General features: G+C 42.5%; 1 protein-coding gene across 11 annotated transcripts in view; it reads left to right on the top strand.

Annotated features, from left to right (window-relative positions):
• PRDM16 (PR/SET domain 16) overlaps positions 1-17,923 on the top strand; it is a 453,301-nt gene that overhangs the window by 24,184 nt on the left and 411,194 nt on the right. For 2 of the 11 annotated variants that reach the window (XM_065575145.1, XM_065575144.1), the window contains exon 1: positions 113-250. The exons of 1 other annotated variant lie outside the window; for it this stretch is intronic. In XM_065575145.1, coding sequence (XP_065431217.1) covers positions 214-250 — 37 coding nt within the window. In that variant the 5' untranslated portion in view covers positions 113-213. Of the gene's footprint in view, positions 251-1,307; positions 1,349-5,067; positions 6,304-6,894; positions 6,973-17,923 lie in introns of those variants that run through there. 8 more of the 11 variants (XM_042854065.2, XM_042854064.2, XM_065575150.1 and 5 more) reach the window with 8 other exon arrangements.

Here is a 17,923-nt window from a genome sequence, read left to right as displayed (position 1 = left end):
GATAAGTGATCTGAAGAAGAGGATAGGACCAAAAAAAACCCCCTGATGGTGATGAATACATTGGAAAGTTTTTTTGGCCCTGGCGAGGGTGTCAGATTGAATGCTCTGTGCGCATGTGCGAAGGTGTCCAAACTGACAATGCTTGGGAGATGAAGATAGTGTGTAGCTGCTTCTGGGCTCAAGGAGGAGGAGAAGAATCCACAAGCCGACAAGATGAGATCCAAGGCGAGGGCGAGAAAACTGCCCAAAAGTAGGTCCTTTCTTTCCCTTCTTCCGCTTCCAGGGTCCCCTCCAGGGTCCCGCAGGATCTGTGCCGCCGGAGGGCTGGGCGGTGGGTGCTGCTGCGGGGCAGGAGCCCCCTTTTCGTGCCCTTTCTCATTCCTGGAGCGAAATAGATGCGAGAGCCCTGCTGTCCACCCCTTTTTTGTGTGTGAGCGGCTCAGCACGGAGACGCGCTGGGCTCAGCAGAGCGGCGGCTCGCAGTTTCCTGCGGGCTGGGGGTCTCTCTTGCACCCCAGAAGCGCTTTGGTGGGGTTCACCCCGGAGGAGCTGGAGGAGAGCAGAGATGGCCAATAAAGGGGGGGGAGAGAAGCGAAAGTTAGCTGCAAAGTTGACGAAAGGGGATAGCAACTTTTTTTTTTTTTTTTTTTTTTTTTTATTGAGTCGTTCCAAGTCTTGTGAAATAATATTCCTGGCTTTTGAAATAGTGGGCGCTAGAGATCTGCGTTTGGCACTAGTCTTCAGGTTCCAAAGAGACTTAACGTTTGAGAGAGAGAGAGAGAGAGAGAGAGAGAGGGAAAAACCCCACTAGTCTAAGGGACAATTATTTAGGAGAGAGAGAGAGAGAAGGGAAGAGAATTTGTATCAAAATGGATCCTTTCTCACTAAGGGTTTGGATTCGCAGATTCCTACGCTGAAACGGAAAGATTTAGACTCTCTCAGCTGGGGGGAGGGGGTTTAAGAAGGTATGGGGGGGGCACGACAAGGGGGTGTCTTTCTATAGGTTGTGATTTTGGAATTTCAACTAAGTTTTGCGGCAGATTTTTTTTTCCCCCATCGCCTGGACTCGTTCTTCCTTCCTTCCTTTCTTTTTTGAAAAGCTGAATTTTCACACGAGGAGTTGGGTTGCTGTAGGAAAAGGGTGGGTTTATTCCGACCCCCACCGCTTGTAGAGCCCAGCTTGAAATACCTGCTGTGTTTCCTAGCTGGGTCGATATTAAGGTTTTGGTGCAGTAGGGAATTTAGGTGCCTATTGAATCTGTCAAAAGCTGCGCTTTTTTATTTTGTATTTTATTTTTATTTTTTAGTTTCTGTTTCACTCTGGCTTTGTGCAAAATATCTGGAGACTGTAAGTTCCAACTCATTCTCTGTACTACTTACATTTGTATTTGAATACTTTTACAATAGTGATGTCTAGTTTGTTTAAACGGGGGGCACTTTCACACTGAGTCTTTCAGGACTGATTAATCCTTGGACGTTACAAGAATATGTGGGATCCGAGAGCTGCCCCTTTGCATGTAAATACATTTTTAACATAGGTCATGGCAGTGCCGAGGTGAGAGCTATTTCAGGTAAGAAGAGTGAAGTTTGTATCCCAATGCTGGGAACGAGGAATTAGATTCTTAAACGACCATGCGATAGGAAGGGGAAGAAAACTAACTCGTATTTTAGGTTTATTTTATTTTATTTTGTAGTATAAACTTTTAATTTTCCAAAGGGGCAGGTAGATGAAAGATACACACAAATCCCTTACTATTTCAAGGGTTTATTTTGTAATTCAGGTGTATTATTATGTAGCATCTTTACTTTTTTTTCCACGGCCAGAGGATATTTTTTCATGGTTTACCGTGTCCAAGTCCTACCTCCACCCAGACCGTGGCTTTCCCCCTTCTTTCGGTTGGAATTGCTCTTCCAAATTTTCAACAGTACTGTCCGAAATAAGAGTACGACTCTACATACGGGCTTAATAAATAATAAAGCAAATTGCATTTGTCGCATAGTTTGCTTCCCTTTGAATCATTGCAAAGTGGAGTGAGAGTTTTTACCAGTCTCTGAAAACTGACACGTCTAAACACTTATTTCTAAAAGGACACAACTCACACCCGCAGCGCCAGGGCAAGGCCCAGTAACTTACCTCTGAGGTTGTATTTTTTCAATATGCTCCATTAGGACACCCAACCGGCCCACATAGCTGTGTGTGCATATGTGTAATACACACACACCTTTCTCACAGTTAGAAATGTGGCTATGTACACACAAAGGCGTGCGTCTTACAATGTACATGGGCAACTTTTGAGTGCATTATTAGGGAAGTTGTCTTGCAATTAATACTGTGATTTTTCCACCTATGGATTACAGGCCCGCATTAAAAAAAATACCCCGTAAAATACCGAAGCTTATTTATTGCCTTTTATTTAAGGAGCTGAACATTTTTGAACGGGCTATCTTTTTTTTCCTTGATGCAGAAGGCTGAGGAGCACGGAGTCGTTTTTATTTTGTAGTTTAGCAGCTCTAATGGGGGTGTGTGTGATGCAGATGTGAGCATCTCATTCTACACACCCAGTTCTACAGAATGCCCCCAACTTGCCTTTAACTAGAATTGTGTGTCTGCAGCACCTATCCTGCTGCTCCCACCCTTAAGCCACCCATGGTGGGAGTTCGGGAAGCGAGTTTCTGCAGCTGAAGCGCTAATGGGTTTTCAGTGCCGGGCTGTCTGACGCGCTAGTTGGGACTTCTCTGCCTGGAACAAGACACTTCGCTTCTGCACTAGGCGCTGCTGCTCCAACACGGCTCTTTTGCACGAGCACTAATGCGAACTGGAAGTGTCTATTCGGAAGGCTGAGCTCTGATTAAAATCAGGTGTTTCATACAATACACGGGCCGGCGGTTTATGGGGTTTCAGCCTAGGATTTTTAGGGATCACAGTTCAAAACAGTAGCCCAAAGCTACGGTTTCCATCTCCCAGGAGTATTTATTTGCAAAACAGATTATGCACCTACAGGACAATGTGTATCTCTCTGTGTATCTAATACAGTCGGCTATTGATGTTCCCACACGTCACACACAGCTCCAGCACACACCTTCCCCTACACACCTCTGGATCCGCACTCGTTAAGCCTCGATCCGATTAATGTGTGTTTGTAGTTATTAATACGCCCCTATATCCTGTGGTAAAGCGATACACAAACCTTCTGCGGACTTGGTATGCAGGCTAGTGGTGTACAGTATATTAAAAACACAATCTGTTGTAGAATTTCATTTCATTGGACAATATTTTAAGCAGATGTGAAGCTCTCCTGAGAGTTTGACTCTATTACCTGATTTCGAAAGGGGCTGGGGGAGTGGGGGCAGGTTAGAGAGAAACTCTTTGTAATTTTACTCTGGCTCACAAGGCGAAAGGCAAGTCTAAAAAGCTAAAGCAGTTCCTAGCTAGAGCTGCAAATTATTTTGGATCACTTCAGACTATAATTTATCTATTGGGACAGGAGCCTCTCGGCTTTAATAGCTGTAAATCAAAAGATTAGGCTTTATAATAAGGTGAGTAAGGGCCAAACTACGGAATTCCACAGCCAGAAGTGAAACATACTGCCTTACGGTATAATATTAATCTTTGCGTATTATAATATGTAAAATATATATTATGTGTGTGTGTGTACGCACAGTGTCTGCGTATATGCACAGACACAAGTGCATATGCTAAGCGCCTTCAGAATCAGCCGCTTGCAATGCTTTCTGTGTTTTGCAAAGTATTTTCAATTAATGTTGCTTGATTAGGGTTTTTAATTAAGATATCTTCTGTTCTAAACCCCTCTGGTACTCGGCGATCTGTTAACCCTGAAGGACATTTCAGCTAGATCATCAGGTATAAAAACCAATGTCGAATGGGCCTCTTAATTGTTTTTTCAATATGTGTGTGTGTGTGTGTATAATAATGTGTGTATCTATCTAGTGTGTGTGTGTGTATACATATATGCGTGTGTGTATAATATTATAATATTTTAATAGACCTAATAGTTTAAAAAGAAAACAAACTGTAAATAATAAGGGAGACCCTTTCCCTAGGACTGAGAATATCTCTTCCATAAATGAAAATGTGATGGGACAGGACATCAGCTATTCAGATGTTAACACATTTAAATCCGATTGTAATACACCCGATTTCGACTCGCTCCATTTCGAGATCATTAGATTACTTTTGGAGGGTTCCCACTGATTTGATTTTTTTTTAAAGGCCCTATTCTAAATAAACATCCATGTTGGGAAACGATGGCCAACCCTTTTGCGTTCACATTTGCTTTTCATTATTAGGAACATGACGAAGTTAAAGTCTGAGGTTTGAGTTTTAGGCGAGGATGTAACAGTCTTCAGAGCTGAGCTGTGCTGAAGTATTTCTTAGAGAACTGGTTGCGAGTCCAAACTCCCCCTTGCTAGTTCGTCAAAGGTTTTATAGTGTTTCTTATTACGTATATGGGGCTTCAAACGTCGCTCTTTAAGAGGACAGATTTGGCTTTTCCTTTTATTATTTTTTAATTGACTATAAAAATGCGCCAATGATGCTACTACCATGGGACAGAGAGAAGGAAACGAACTAAAATGCTGAAAAAACCAAGCAACTCAAAGTATCCTCGTCACTGGTTTTTAACAGAAGGTTCTAATATCGCAGCGACAAAACAAAACAAAACCCCAAAGCGATGTTGGTTCATCTTCATGTCTTAAAAGTGACCCGAAGCTTGCAATCTCCTTGGCCCGGTTTGGGCGCAGATCGGATTCCCAGGCCTAGCAACGCAAAGACACCCAGGGAGATCTACTGCTGCTGTTTCTCCTCTTTGGGTCCCAGCCCGGCTTGCCTGCGCTATCTGTCAGAGGGGTTTTGTGGAGGCAGTTTTAGGGAAAATGTTTGCGGTGCATGGCTTTGGTTAAGAAGTCTGGGTCTCCCTCCCTCCCTTTTGGTTTGGGGCTGGCTCTTTGTGTGTGCCCCCTCCGACTCCTTGCTTTACACTAATCTCACTCTTCAATCTCGGAGCACTTTCAGTGCTCACTTCCCAACCAGCTGCCATGGCAATGGGGTCAGGGAGCAGGCAGCCGGGGGGACGGTGTGGGGTAGACGTGGGTGGACTTTATTCAGCAGAAACGCCTAGGTGTGAGGGATGTGCCTGGAGGTGCGCGCGTGTATAAAAGCACGCGTGTGCACATTACCCCCACGCGTGTTACACTTCTCTGGAGAGCCAGAGCCTGCCTACAGCGCTTCTGATGGGGCACAGGGGATGCGAGAGGCCAACACTCCTCTTGCTGTCTCTCTCTTTCGGAAGGGTTTTATTTCAAAAGCAAACAATGCCCTATGTTGTTGGAGTTAATGAAGGCCGATCTGAACAGGGCATGCCCAGGGAGGCTGTTCTGATATATATATTTATATATTCATCCCCCACTCGTCCGCTCTCTCCTCTATTTAAATGTAGCGATTTCTAGTTCAATAGGTGGCCAGCTCACTTCTCTCCCGTCACCCCCACAAGTGCCCTAGCAAGCCCGGGTCCCAGGCTGGGAGTTGCACCGAAAAATTTCCTCTTCCCGCAAAGTCTCTCTCCTCCCCGCGCCGCCCCGTGCGCCGCCCAAACCAGGAGCGTGTCTCTGCCGAGTGGCCATGGGGCGGCGTGTCCGCGTGGGTTGCTGGGGAGAAAGTCGGGGATTTAAAGCCCATTCGCACGGGGGGGCAGAGGAAGCATGTGGCAAAGGATGTCACACGGACTGTTTGGCTCAAGCCGGTCGCAGATGTAAACAGTTCCGGACAAGATGCCAACACTCCCCATTAAACAATGTGTTGTCACCTCGATTAGGGGCTCGCACGTCATGCGGGCGGGGCGGGGAGGCGGCGCGGCCAGCCGGGTTCCCACCGCCCGGGCCCCCTGGAGACCGGCGCCCGGGGCGATCCACAAGGGGGGCCGGGCCCGAGGGGAACGATTCCCTCCCTGCGAGCGCCGCGCCCACGGGGCAGCTGGCAGCTCGCTCCAGCATTGCTGGTGGGCTTTGGGGAGGGGGGGAATGTAAACCTGAGAGGAAGGGAAGCAAACCGGAGCGAGCCCGGAGTCTCCCCCTAGCTAGAAAGTGTCTCTCCGCTTTCTTAGCTCACTCTGGGCATGGTCGCTGCATAAAGGGCTTTTTGTGTCCCCACTTTGCCGAGGCTCTTTGGCATGTAAATACAAGCAGGTGTAGCCACTCCGGAGGAAGAAAACGCCGGGTAGGCGAAACACCTTTCTCTCGGTGCCGGAAGCGTGCAGCGTGACCTGTCTCCCTGCCCCCAGCTCAGAGGTATGGAAAGCAGATGCTCTTGGGCCACACAGCGCTGGGAGCCCGCTTGTGTCTGCAGGGCCCTGGCCGAACTCTGCAAACGCCTCGTCTGCTGCCCTGTCCCCCACGCCCCCTGGGCAGCTCCAGAGCTGGAGAGGGGCGAAAAGCGAGCCCAGTTCTTTGCTCTCAATGACAGCTCAGAGCAGCCACCCAGCTCTCCCCGCCTGGCTTGGTCCAACTGGGAAGGAACCTGACGCTGTTGGTGCAGGACGCTAAATGACAGGGGTGGGGGTTAAAATGTGTCACTGGGCTGTGGAACTAAACCCACTCGTGTTTTTTTTCCTTCGTCCCCAGCAGTCAGGGAAACCTCGCCAATAGTTTCTCTTTACTGTTCCCAGCTGGCGGCTGCTCCCCAGTTTTATTCAATTAGGCAATTAGGAGCCCTTGGGGGGGTTCTGCTCTGGTAATTAAGGTGATGGATAATTAGTGTTTCAACAAAAATTATCCAGGATTAAAAATCTTTTTGACGAATTTAGGTGGTTGGGGTTTTTAAAATCCCAAACAGCGTTAAATAAAATTGATCAGGATTTTTGTTTTAATCCCGTTTGCTAGATAAGTGTGGAAGCTGCAAAGGGAACAAATACACCCAACTGGTCTTCTCTCTGCGGGCCCAGAAAGAAACTTTGCCAAGTAACTAAAGCCTTGATTATTTGACCTGTGGGGTTTTTTTTTTTTATGTTGCTGAACTTGTCCATAGACTGACTAACAAGATTTAAGGTGACAAAGTATTTTTCTGGAGCTGAAAAAGACATTGCAAATAAAGATTTAATGTCGCTGTATAACAACATACCTGGTGCATGGAGCTCAGTATACCATTATATGTAGTTTGTGTGTAGAACATGTATTATGCACACATCCCTACAATCTGTATACATTATCGGGTTTGTGTGACTATATGGGTATAATGCAAATATATGAAACACACACATAAAGTAACACATTATGTCCTTATCACTACCTAGCTATGTACATGAACTGTATCACCTGTGTGTGTATAGGGGGGTAAAAACAGAACACGTGATGTAACATGTTTTATGCTTGTATCTATATAGGCAATGTTAGTGTACACATATGGATGTGTACATCATGTATACATGAGTATTAATTTACACGTGTGCTATGCACACATCACTACCTATGTGTATCCTATCTGCAAAAACATGACCACTCTTTTAAAAAAGAGAGAAGCTTCACTGTGTTTAGGTTTTGTGTTGAACCTGTAGTGTAAAACGCCAAGCGAACCTACAAAGGGAAAGTGGGACCATTTAATTAGGTTATAAAAAGAAACAAGGAATAATACAATTGTAACTACAGGTTTCTGTGGACAAACGTCCAATGGAACAGCCTCCGTTAGGACGCAGGGATGAACAAAAAGTCACTCATTTTTTCCCCTCTTATGTGTTTTCCTCCCCTGAGCAGGAATGATGATGATAAAAAATATAAGGAAAAAAAGACTTGAAAACAAATAAGTTTTCAAAGCATTAAACTGGAGCAAACCAGGCATACCTGAAATACGTAAACTCTCCACTCATTCCTGGGCAAAATGCAATGCAGAAGCTAGGCTTTCACCACACAGAAGCAGTGTAATTCATAGCTGTCGCTCACTGTAATAATATCCCAGCTCTTTAGTTGGACGTAACCATTCCGTGACTGGTGATAAAGGAATGCTCTAGCTTGCCTGCTGCATAGAGGTTACACCTGCCTGCATGGGCTGCACTGCTGGCTGCATAAATAAGCTCAATTGTTAAGTGAAATACCTTAAGCATATGACAAGGGAATCTTCTGTTTGAGAGGGAAATATCCCTCTATGACATGGCTCTGTAATGTTGGTAAAGCACTCTGAGATCCTCAGAAGTAAAGACCCTATTGAGCAAAAAGCATTATTATTGTTATTATGACTATTATTATTATGGCTTACATAGTTTATAAAAGCCGTGTAATGCTTAATATAGTGCTTTAAATCCAAAGGCCTCAAGAAGTTTGCAAACATGGAGGAGTTTAAGCCTCAGCAGCCTGCCTATGACATGGGGATTGTAATTATTAATTTCATTTTACAGGGGGGGGGAAACTGAGGCAGAGAGGGGTGAAATGACTTGTCCAAGGTTTCTCACACACAGTTGGTGGCGGAGCGAGGAAGGGAATTGAAATCTCTCCAGGTCCAGTTCTGTGCTTTAACCACGAGACTTTCCTTTTGATGATTCTTCAGTGTTACTATTCTATTTTTCCAGTCATGGTGAACTTCTGATAAATGAAATTCTTCTGCAGAAAAATGAAGTGACTTCACTATAAGATTCCCCTATTGTGCGTGGGCAACAACAAATGACAAAATATGTGCCATGTCTAGAGGCCAGGGGAAGCCTGTGGGCTGAAGACCTTCACTTCTGCAAAATGAGGCTATTTCATCCTTCCATCCTTGAGATGTGCATCTGCTTTCATAAAATATTTTTGTGACCAGCAAATCAGAATCCCAATGCATATTTGCAAAGGTCAAAACCTCTAATGAACAATAGGTTTTCTCCTTTGAATTTCCAGACTACATATTTAAATCATATAACCCATTATTGGTGAGTAACCAGCACATCAGTGTAATTTTTTTCACCTACGGTTAAGTAGAATAAAGCCATCTGAAGGGTATGGACTAACAAAATTGTTCCTATTCTGGGCAATCAGCAATCCCTATACATGTCTATTCCTGTAAATATGTCAGTGCTTCACAGAATCCTTTAATCTTTAATGTGTGCTCTTCTGGAAGAATTGCATGATCAGATAGGTCTTTTCCATCTTTACCTGTGATCTCATCATCTCTTGTCTGAAACTGTTGAATTGCCATGGTGCACTTTCATGGATTTTTTTTAGTGTTGTTTGTGTTATGGTAGTGCCGAGCGGCCAGTGCGGTTGGGCTAGGCAGTGCTCAAATGTATCATAGAGACAATTCCTGTTCTGAAAAGCTTTTTTGCGGCTCGTCCTTCACTGGGTGATGTGGCCCTCTTCCCTAATAAAAATGACATGTGAATTTCCCCTTCAAAATGAGCATCCTTCTCCATGGTTTTGAATTCAGAGTCATGTGACTCAAAACAGGTTGATCACCATCTTTGCGATCAGGAGGAAGTTTCCCACAATACGGTGCGTTATGTGGGTTTAAAATCATTATTAATTAGGGGCAGATTTGGGACCCTTGGCTCATGTTGATTAGTACCTTTTTCGGCAAGGAGTTCTCCTGGAGTAAAGTATGTCTCCGTTTGAGCAAGGGGATCAGAACGTCATCTGGTAAGTTTAGATACCACTTGACGTTTTCATGGAGCTGTTCAAAACATTCATTGTTGGGTAGGAAACTGGACTGGGTGGAAGCCTCTGTTTGTTCACACCTTTCGGGCTGCCATGACAGTGTGCCTCAATGTGGCCTCTGAGGGTGAGCTGGCCATGTAGTCTCTTTGTCCGCTGAACCCATGATCTCTCTGCTGAGCTGCCAATAAGGTCAACAGGTCGTGATGACAATTCTCTTGTGGACCTGTTATCAATTAGAAACTGGACTGAGATGGCCAAAGCACTTCCAATAACCACTCTTCTTTGGCTTATGGGATGGTAAGTTTTGGTTTCTCTTGGCCGGTATGTGGAAAGACTCTGTGTTCCATCAGCCACCCAGTTTCTGTATTATTACAAGGAAGAAGCAGGAAGGATGGATATCGACTCTCCAAAGAGAAGTGTATGTACAGCTACTCTATGTAAAATGTCAGACCAAAATAAGCTGGAGGGTGATGTATTTTCCTCCTGGCTGATTTAAATATTTCAGGTGTTTTGCTTTTAAGGTATTATTATGGTGGAGGTTTTTTTTTTGCCTGTCAAGTTTTCCACCAAGACACAATGCCCTGGCATCAGATATTAGGGACAATTTAGCCATCATTACTAGATAACACAACTAGCCCATTTGAGATATCTATTTGCTTAATAGTTAACATTCTGTACCAAAAAAGGGGGTGTGGGTGGAGGGGGGGAAAGTCAGACTCCAGTGAATGCTCTGCTTATTTTATATCCACTATAACTATTTCTGTCCATGAAAATTGGCTTAATTATATCAATGGAATGTTTTTTTTTCAATTCTGTATGCAATTAGTCCATCTTGCTGGCTGCAATTTATTTTAATAAAAAAATAAACCAGTGGTGTGTTCAGTTCCTCAGCCCCTAGGGACAAATGCGATTGGTGTGTTTAATTTCATTAACTACAATGCGGCCTACTGGAAAAATGTATAAAATCAGCTTTCTACAGCTTAAACACTGGCATTTGAAACAAATCATTATTGCATTAGCTGTCACACTGGTAATTCTAGAATCCAGGACAAAAATATTATAGCTGTTTTCATAACCCTTTGCAAGTATACTGTTAAAATAATTTGTAATCATTTTTTAAACCTGGACTGGTGCTTTTAGTGAGAATATTTTATCACCCCCAAAGAAGGCTGGCTATTCATTATCACATGCACATTTTATGAACTGATTCCTACGTTGTTTCCAGTGTAGAAAATCCACGTTTCTCTTTCTAAAGATCCCAAAACTGAAGATGGCTTTTAGCACTCAAATGTGATTCTTCCTGTGTGTGTGGTTCTTTTTTTTAACTGAATGTATGTAACTGCAGGATTGCAATTCCAGCTTTGGGGAGTGAGAGGATCAGGGTATATTTCCCCAACAACATCAGTCAGAAGGTGAAGCAAGTTAAGCTATTGTTCCAAATGCCCCTTTCTCCCCAGGTAGCTGATAATGTTCTACGCAGTATGCATTGCTGCATTGAACATGGTACTGGCATGTCGTTTAATGAAATACTTTTCTTGAGAATCCATGAAGATGTATTTTGGGGCCTAATCTTCCTTATCTTAACTGATATGGTGTTCCCTGGGCTTCAGTGGAACTTCTAATGTTTGTAGGACAATCAGGATTTGGAACTTCATGTCTTGTTTGCTGAATTTTCCATACCTAATTTATCTGGTCTTGGTATTTTTCAGATACAGTTATTTAGCCACAACACTATCCTCCCCCTTATTTACTACATGTGCATATTTTATATGAACACAGCTTAAGCTTCCATGGTGTCATTGCCGGTGAATAACACTCCGTTTTAACGTGTGCTTAGTATGAATTGGGCCTGGGCATTTCACTGAAGTTGAACTGATCAACATCTTATGATGCAAAAGAAAAGAAAAAGAAAAGTGGGGCTGATCCATCAGCCCCGTGTATCAGCATTGATGGAGCTGATTTAATTGTTAGACAAGAATCTGGCCCATGAGACTGTGTATAAAATATAGAAAGATTGGAGTATGGATGCTTTCAGGGAATTTTCTGTTTGCATCTGGAAATCAATATAGCAATAGAGAAATGTCCTTTTTTATTTATAGAATGATCAGTCATATGATCTCAGCAGAATTTACATGGATCCCTAATCTCTGGAGTTGCCTTAGCTTCCTTTTAAAGGCAAGAAATAAAGTACTGGTGTACAGAGAAAGTGACATCTTGGACACAATTCAGCTGTTCTCTTGGACCCACCATTTTCTCTCCTCCTGCTGCCTTAAAATAGTTGCACATCTTCTTTTCCTTATCGCTTAAACTGTGTTTGTTTCGACTAGACGCAAACATGTGGTGTGAAATGATCTCTAGGCTTGCCACTACCTCTGTGATACCTGCTTGCCAAACTGTGGGTTGTCAGCTGGGAGGTTGGTGCTCATTAGCATTTGGAAAAATGCTAAGGCTTGCCCTCTCTTCATGCAATGGTAGTTAATGACCACTGAAATGTGGTTTGGCTAAGTTTGTTCTCACTTGAGTGAACGCGGTGGGTGGGGGTGGAATGTCCCATTTCCAGCATAGGGAGTCTATCCGTCTGGTTGCATCAAATTCCAGAATGCTCAGATTTGTTGGCACATCCAGGGTCCTACTTATCGTCGTTTCCTTGCTGATTTTGCTAGGATTGGTACTTTGGTGGTATTGATACTCAGGTATTGGGTTGTTGGTCTCCAGGGGAAAAGGTTTGTCTTGTTTCCTGCTTGGTATAAAATAACAACAAGTTGCCAAAAGAAGCTAAAAACTGGTCTCTAGCTGATGGCCCAGATGAGCAACTAAACCCTAAAAACGGGTGGTTTTGCGTTCCTGATGGGAGTTAGTGTTTACATGTGTGTGTGTCTCCTTGTAGGACTGTGCCTTTATCCTCTACGAGGGTGAACGTGGTCTTGAACTGCTGTAATTTGTGGGGGCAAAGTGTGTGTGTGAGGGAGGGAGGAAGGGACCTAGGTTGCATAGAGAAACAGGGACTCTGCACAGCACTGCTGTGGGGAGGTTCTCTGATGCAAGGTTGGGAGGACTGAGACCAGAGAAACAGCCTGTTTTATGATCAGGTTCAGTGAGGGTGGAGAGAAGATACTTTCTCCTGAATGCTGCGGAGATCCTCATATGCAAAGTCTGTTTACTCTGGCCTTATGCAAAAGGCTGGGATTGGCCTGTCCTCACACAAGCCAGAGCTGCCCTCTGACTTCATGGATCAACTCTCCAAGTCTATGCTTTGCAAGTTAGAACATAAGTGTCTCTTTTCCCCCTCCCCAGTTATTTTTCTTGAGGCCCGGTCTTTTTGGCTGAGCAGAAGTGCGGAAACTTGGATGAAGAGTTGTTTAGGGAGTGTGGAAAACGTATCCCATTCTGCAAAGCTGGGACTTGTGGGTGTGTTCTATGCATTTTAAAAAAAGAGTCCTGAAAATACCCAAAGAGTATGGTCAGTGGGTTAAGGGCAAAGGAGTGAGATTTGGGAACCTGGCTTCTGTTCCTGGTTCTACTTTTGATCTGCTGTGGGACTCTGGGCAAATCGTTTAGCCTCCCTGTTCCTCTGTTTCTCCATCTGTACAAGAAGGTGACAGTGCTCACCTGTCTTTCAACCACATTGAGATCCAACGATGAAAAGTGCTGTACAAGTTAATTATTATTAATGATTTATCAGCCTGATACAGCTTCCATCAAAGTCAATGGAAGCGTTTCCACTGACTTCATTAGGATCAGACCCTGTGTTCTATTGTAACAATTTCAGGTTACACTTTTTTTCTTTCTTTCTTCTAAAATGTCTTCTAAGGAATGTTTTGCTTTCCTGCAGTTTTTGCGCCTTGTTCTTTTTTTTTTTTTTCCAAACCTTTCACTATAATTTGCTATTGTTTGTGCTCCCTGAGGAGAGGGCCTGCAGGGATCACTCATGTAAATTAAAATATAAGTTTTAAGAAATTGCTGTAGTTAAGGTTCACAAATGGTTTGTCATAAAACGGCATTACAAAAAATATTTTTCTGTGTATAGAAAAGCACTGGTTTCATTTTATATTTTATAACAGAGTCATGAAATAAAGAACATGCACAACCAGCAAATATTCATATATGTACATATTTATTTTAGAATTATCAAATAGAAATAAAATCAATTTTAAATCCCTATGTGGCATAACAACTATATTTAAACAGCAGTTAATGCCGCATGGAAAACTTTGAAAAGCCTTTTACTCAGAAACAATTCTGCTCATATATCCCATATACAGCGAATGAAAACCAGATCTTTGTTTTTTGTGGCAGTTCTTAAACTCTTGCTGTTTTTCTTCCTTGAAGAAAATTTAAATGGATTTGATTCAGATTTACACCGGCAGAAGTCAGAGCAGAATTTGTCCACAGTCTATTTGTGACATCGTAGTTTAGTTTATTAATGTGATGAGATGATTTTAACACACAGGTATGTTAGGACTAGCAGCTGAATATGAGCTGCTAGGAAACCCATGACCTCTTTACATATGTGTCCTTAATAACAAAACTGAGGGAATGCTGCTACTTTCTCAGCAATTGCAAAACATGTGATGTTTAAGATGAATTGTCACTAAACAGAATATTTGATATGTCCATTTTAGCCCTTTAAGATTATTTCAATGCTTTCATTCAATACCCTACTTCTGGGGTTTTAGATCATTGTAAAAAAATTATTCTGAAATGAAACGTGTGTGTGCGCGCGCACACACACACAGATATGTTATCTAACATAACAGAAAATTTAATTCTGGATTCTGTGCCCCCACTAATCCATATATCAATGTCTATGCAGAATGAAGGATATATATGGTACCCTTCAACCTACAAAAGTAAAAGGTGTGGCGTGAAGGGGATTATTTCCACTTCAATGCAGATGTTTCTTTTTTTTCCTTGTAAGAGTGTGTGTTTGAAATTTTTGTAGCTCTTTAGCCCCTAATGCTGAGCTAAATCTCTTTTTGTATTTGAAATAAGTGTTGAGTGGTTGGGTGGAAGTATTCTAACAAATATCCCCAGCCCGTGTTCAGAAACTTTCTCATGACATATTTTCATAAGCACATGTGCAGTCACGTGATCTAGCAGCCAATATGATACATATATATTGATTTACATAATAGCTCTTTCTAGTCCAGTGGTTCGGGAAAAGGAGCATGCATGTTTTTAAAATACTTATAAATCCATATTTACCCAATGGTCTTTAACTGACTCTTTAGAGGCATTGGCGTTTATCAGGTCCATGAAATTATTGTTTCAGAAATAATCAAAAGAAATTCCCAATGACTTATTTTGTATTTCTTTTCAAGCGGCTTGTCTGTGGAGTCTGTCACCGTAGTGTTTGGGTGCCTCAAAACATTAGTGAATTTCACTTCTCAACACCTCTGTGATGTAGGGAAATAGCATTAAACCCAGTTTATAGATGGGGAAAGTGAGGTACAGATAGATTAATAACTTGCCCAAAGTCCGCAAGAGTTAAGCACAGATGGGAATGGAACACAGATATCTTTGAGAGCCAAAGCCAGGCTTCCAGCAGGAGAGAACCCTCCATCTCAGCTTCTCTTTAGAAGCTGTTGCTGTGTCTGGGGTGAGTTCACATCACCTACAGAGGATTACTTTATGCAATGGATCGTCTCTCTAGCCTGAGCTTCATTTATAACTAGCACAGCAACCGACACACTCCATTTGATCTGAACCCTGTTGAATAAAAGTCTTTCCATTGACTTCACTGGATTTTGGAACAGGCCCTCAAGGCACTGACCAGTTCTGTTTCACTGTAAAGAATTTAACTTGTGTCTGAATCCACCGTAAACAGGTTCCTCTGCATGTAATGCTAGTTAAATGTTACCTAGCATGGGTTTGTATGTAATATATCTGTTTTCATGGAAGAAGATGATGTCTTTGTCTCCTCTTCTAAACTCACTTTGTAAAGTGGCGTAGCTTTTAAAATATTCATAAACAAACATGATTGTATCTGTAATTCTAAAAGAGCTATTAATGTGTCCAAATCTTCTCAAAACAAACACAATGGAGTAATATGTTTTGTCACAATTTCAGATTCCCAGCACAGACAAATTGAACAAAACTTGCTTATTCTACTCAACACATTTCATTAACTGGAGACAAATAAAGAGCTTCCAGGATCTTTCAGCTTTCGGGGTTATATCTAGCTCTTTGGATCTCTCGGACAGCATCAGTTTATAGAGCTGTATGGGGGTGCTTTGCCATGTGAATGCGGATAGGTTCTCAATCCCCCTTTTCTTTCGTTCACTCCTGTTAGTGAAATTTAAATCTGTACAAGTTTGAAGTGAGAAGAATCCAAGAATGAACACACACACACACACACACACACGTGTGTACACATGTCTGTGTGTGTATATGTATGTATAAAAGATTAAACACGGGAAAAGAAAATGCAGCCATTTAGATCAGTCTTGTGTCTCAGTGTTCACGTTTTCAAAAAAATTAGGCTTTCTTGAAAAATTACAGAATTATCCTTGCAGTGTCAGGTTCCAAGATAATGATGTGTCTGTGTGTGAAAATATTAAATTGCAATAACATGCAGAGTGAGTGCCTTTCTGAATGGGGTATTCAGTTCACAGCTTGGACTATACATAAAGCTAGTGAGTGACAGAATACAAATGGTGTCATAAAACATCAGGGGAATTTGCAGCCAGTCTCCATCTTTTTGATCTATATTCTATCTATCCTGCTCGGTCTCTCGATCCATCTTTTGTTAATGAAACAGTAAAACGTATTTAATTATTCATCACTATTTAGTGTCAAGAGTTATAAAAAACAATTACATTTTGTCCCTCTTAAAAGAATGAGAAGATCTCAAAATTATATCTATTAAAATCTGGGATATTTCCTGTCCAAAGATAATGCTTTAAAATGCCTTCTTTGCACACCATTGTTTTAACACTGTAATTGCTCGATGCAACTGGCTCCTTGATAACTTCCCTGATATCATGATTTATTTGCAAACACTTTGCTCATGTCTTACATTGCTTGCTTTTCCCACTGAGAGAAAATAGGAACAATGCAGGAAAAATAGGTGTCAAGTCAGGACCAGCTCTAGGCACCAGCAAACCAAGTACGTGCTTGGGGCATTCTGTCCACCCTTTATTTATTTATTTTGCTTTGGCAGTTGTGCTCTCGGAGGTTTTTTTTGTTTTTTTTGTTTTGCTTGGGGTGGCAAAAAACCTAGAGCCGGCCCTGTGTCCAGTTCAGGCATACAGGGGTAATTGCACACAGTGGGCCAGATCTCAGCTGGTGTAAATTGGCCCATTTCTGAGATGAGCCAGCTGAAGGTCTGGCTGAGTAACGCGGATCACAAGGAATGCTTTAAAATATTTCTTTATAGCAAAGGCCTGCTGTACCCCCTCCAACTGCAAGTAACCCCCACTGAGAGCTATGCACCTCTGTTTAATGACAGCCTGAAAACTCCAAGCACTCTAAATATTTTTACGGCTGCATGATCTGGAAAGTCTTTTTATGTGTAAAAGGTCTAACCTGCTCCTGGTTCTGAAATGTTAGGTGCGGATAATGCAACTAAACTGAGACTCTCTCGTTGAGAGATGGACATTCCAGAACTGCAAAGCCCAAAGAGCCTCTAAGTTCTGACTTTTCCCCCCACAGAGGTGTTAATCTTCACCCTCAGAAGGTTAGGCTGAGCTGCTAAAAGCCACAGTTTGTTATTGAATCTCATCTGCTAATTATGAGGTAGGCGAGGTGGTCAGGATCCATCTCTGCCGTACCACCTGGGTCTTCTCTATTGGCAGCTTTGATAAGGGATCATTCTTTCCTCTCCCTTTACCCAGGGTTTTAAATTGCTTTCCAATCCTGACAGACTACCCTCGTTCAAAGAGAAATGGGGAGGAGGCTGATGGTTATAGTTAGTATTAGGAGTCCATTACCAGAGGACTGATTTCTGTTGGGATCTCATGGGAAATGCCCCTCCTTGGCCCACCAAACAGAGTATTGCATTGTGAAGGAAACGAGCAGGAGGATAAAGGAATCCAGCCCCACTTTTCTCTGACAAAGAATCCTCGAGACTTGTATTCAGCAGAAAATGGAATAATATTTCTCGGGCTGCTATAGAAGTCATTTACTGCTGGGTATTTCAGACATTTTTGTCTGTGCAAAATGCAATGGTGGGGGGGCTTTTGTGTGAGGAGGGAATGGGACTTAAATGTGAAATGAGATGTATGTAAAGGCATCTCCATGCCAATATAACCCCATAAATAAATTGTGGATTGTTAGTAATATGAGTCTTTTTTAT

The sequence above is a fragment of the Chrysemys picta genome, chromosome 21 (genome assembly GCF_011386835.1).
Source record: "Chrysemys picta bellii isolate R12L10 chromosome 21, ASM1138683v2, whole genome shotgun sequence".
NCBI classification, from domain to species: domain Eukaryota; kingdom Metazoa; phylum Chordata; order Testudines; family Emydidae; genus Chrysemys; species Chrysemys picta.
This window is presented reverse-complemented; position numbering and strand designations above follow the sequence as displayed.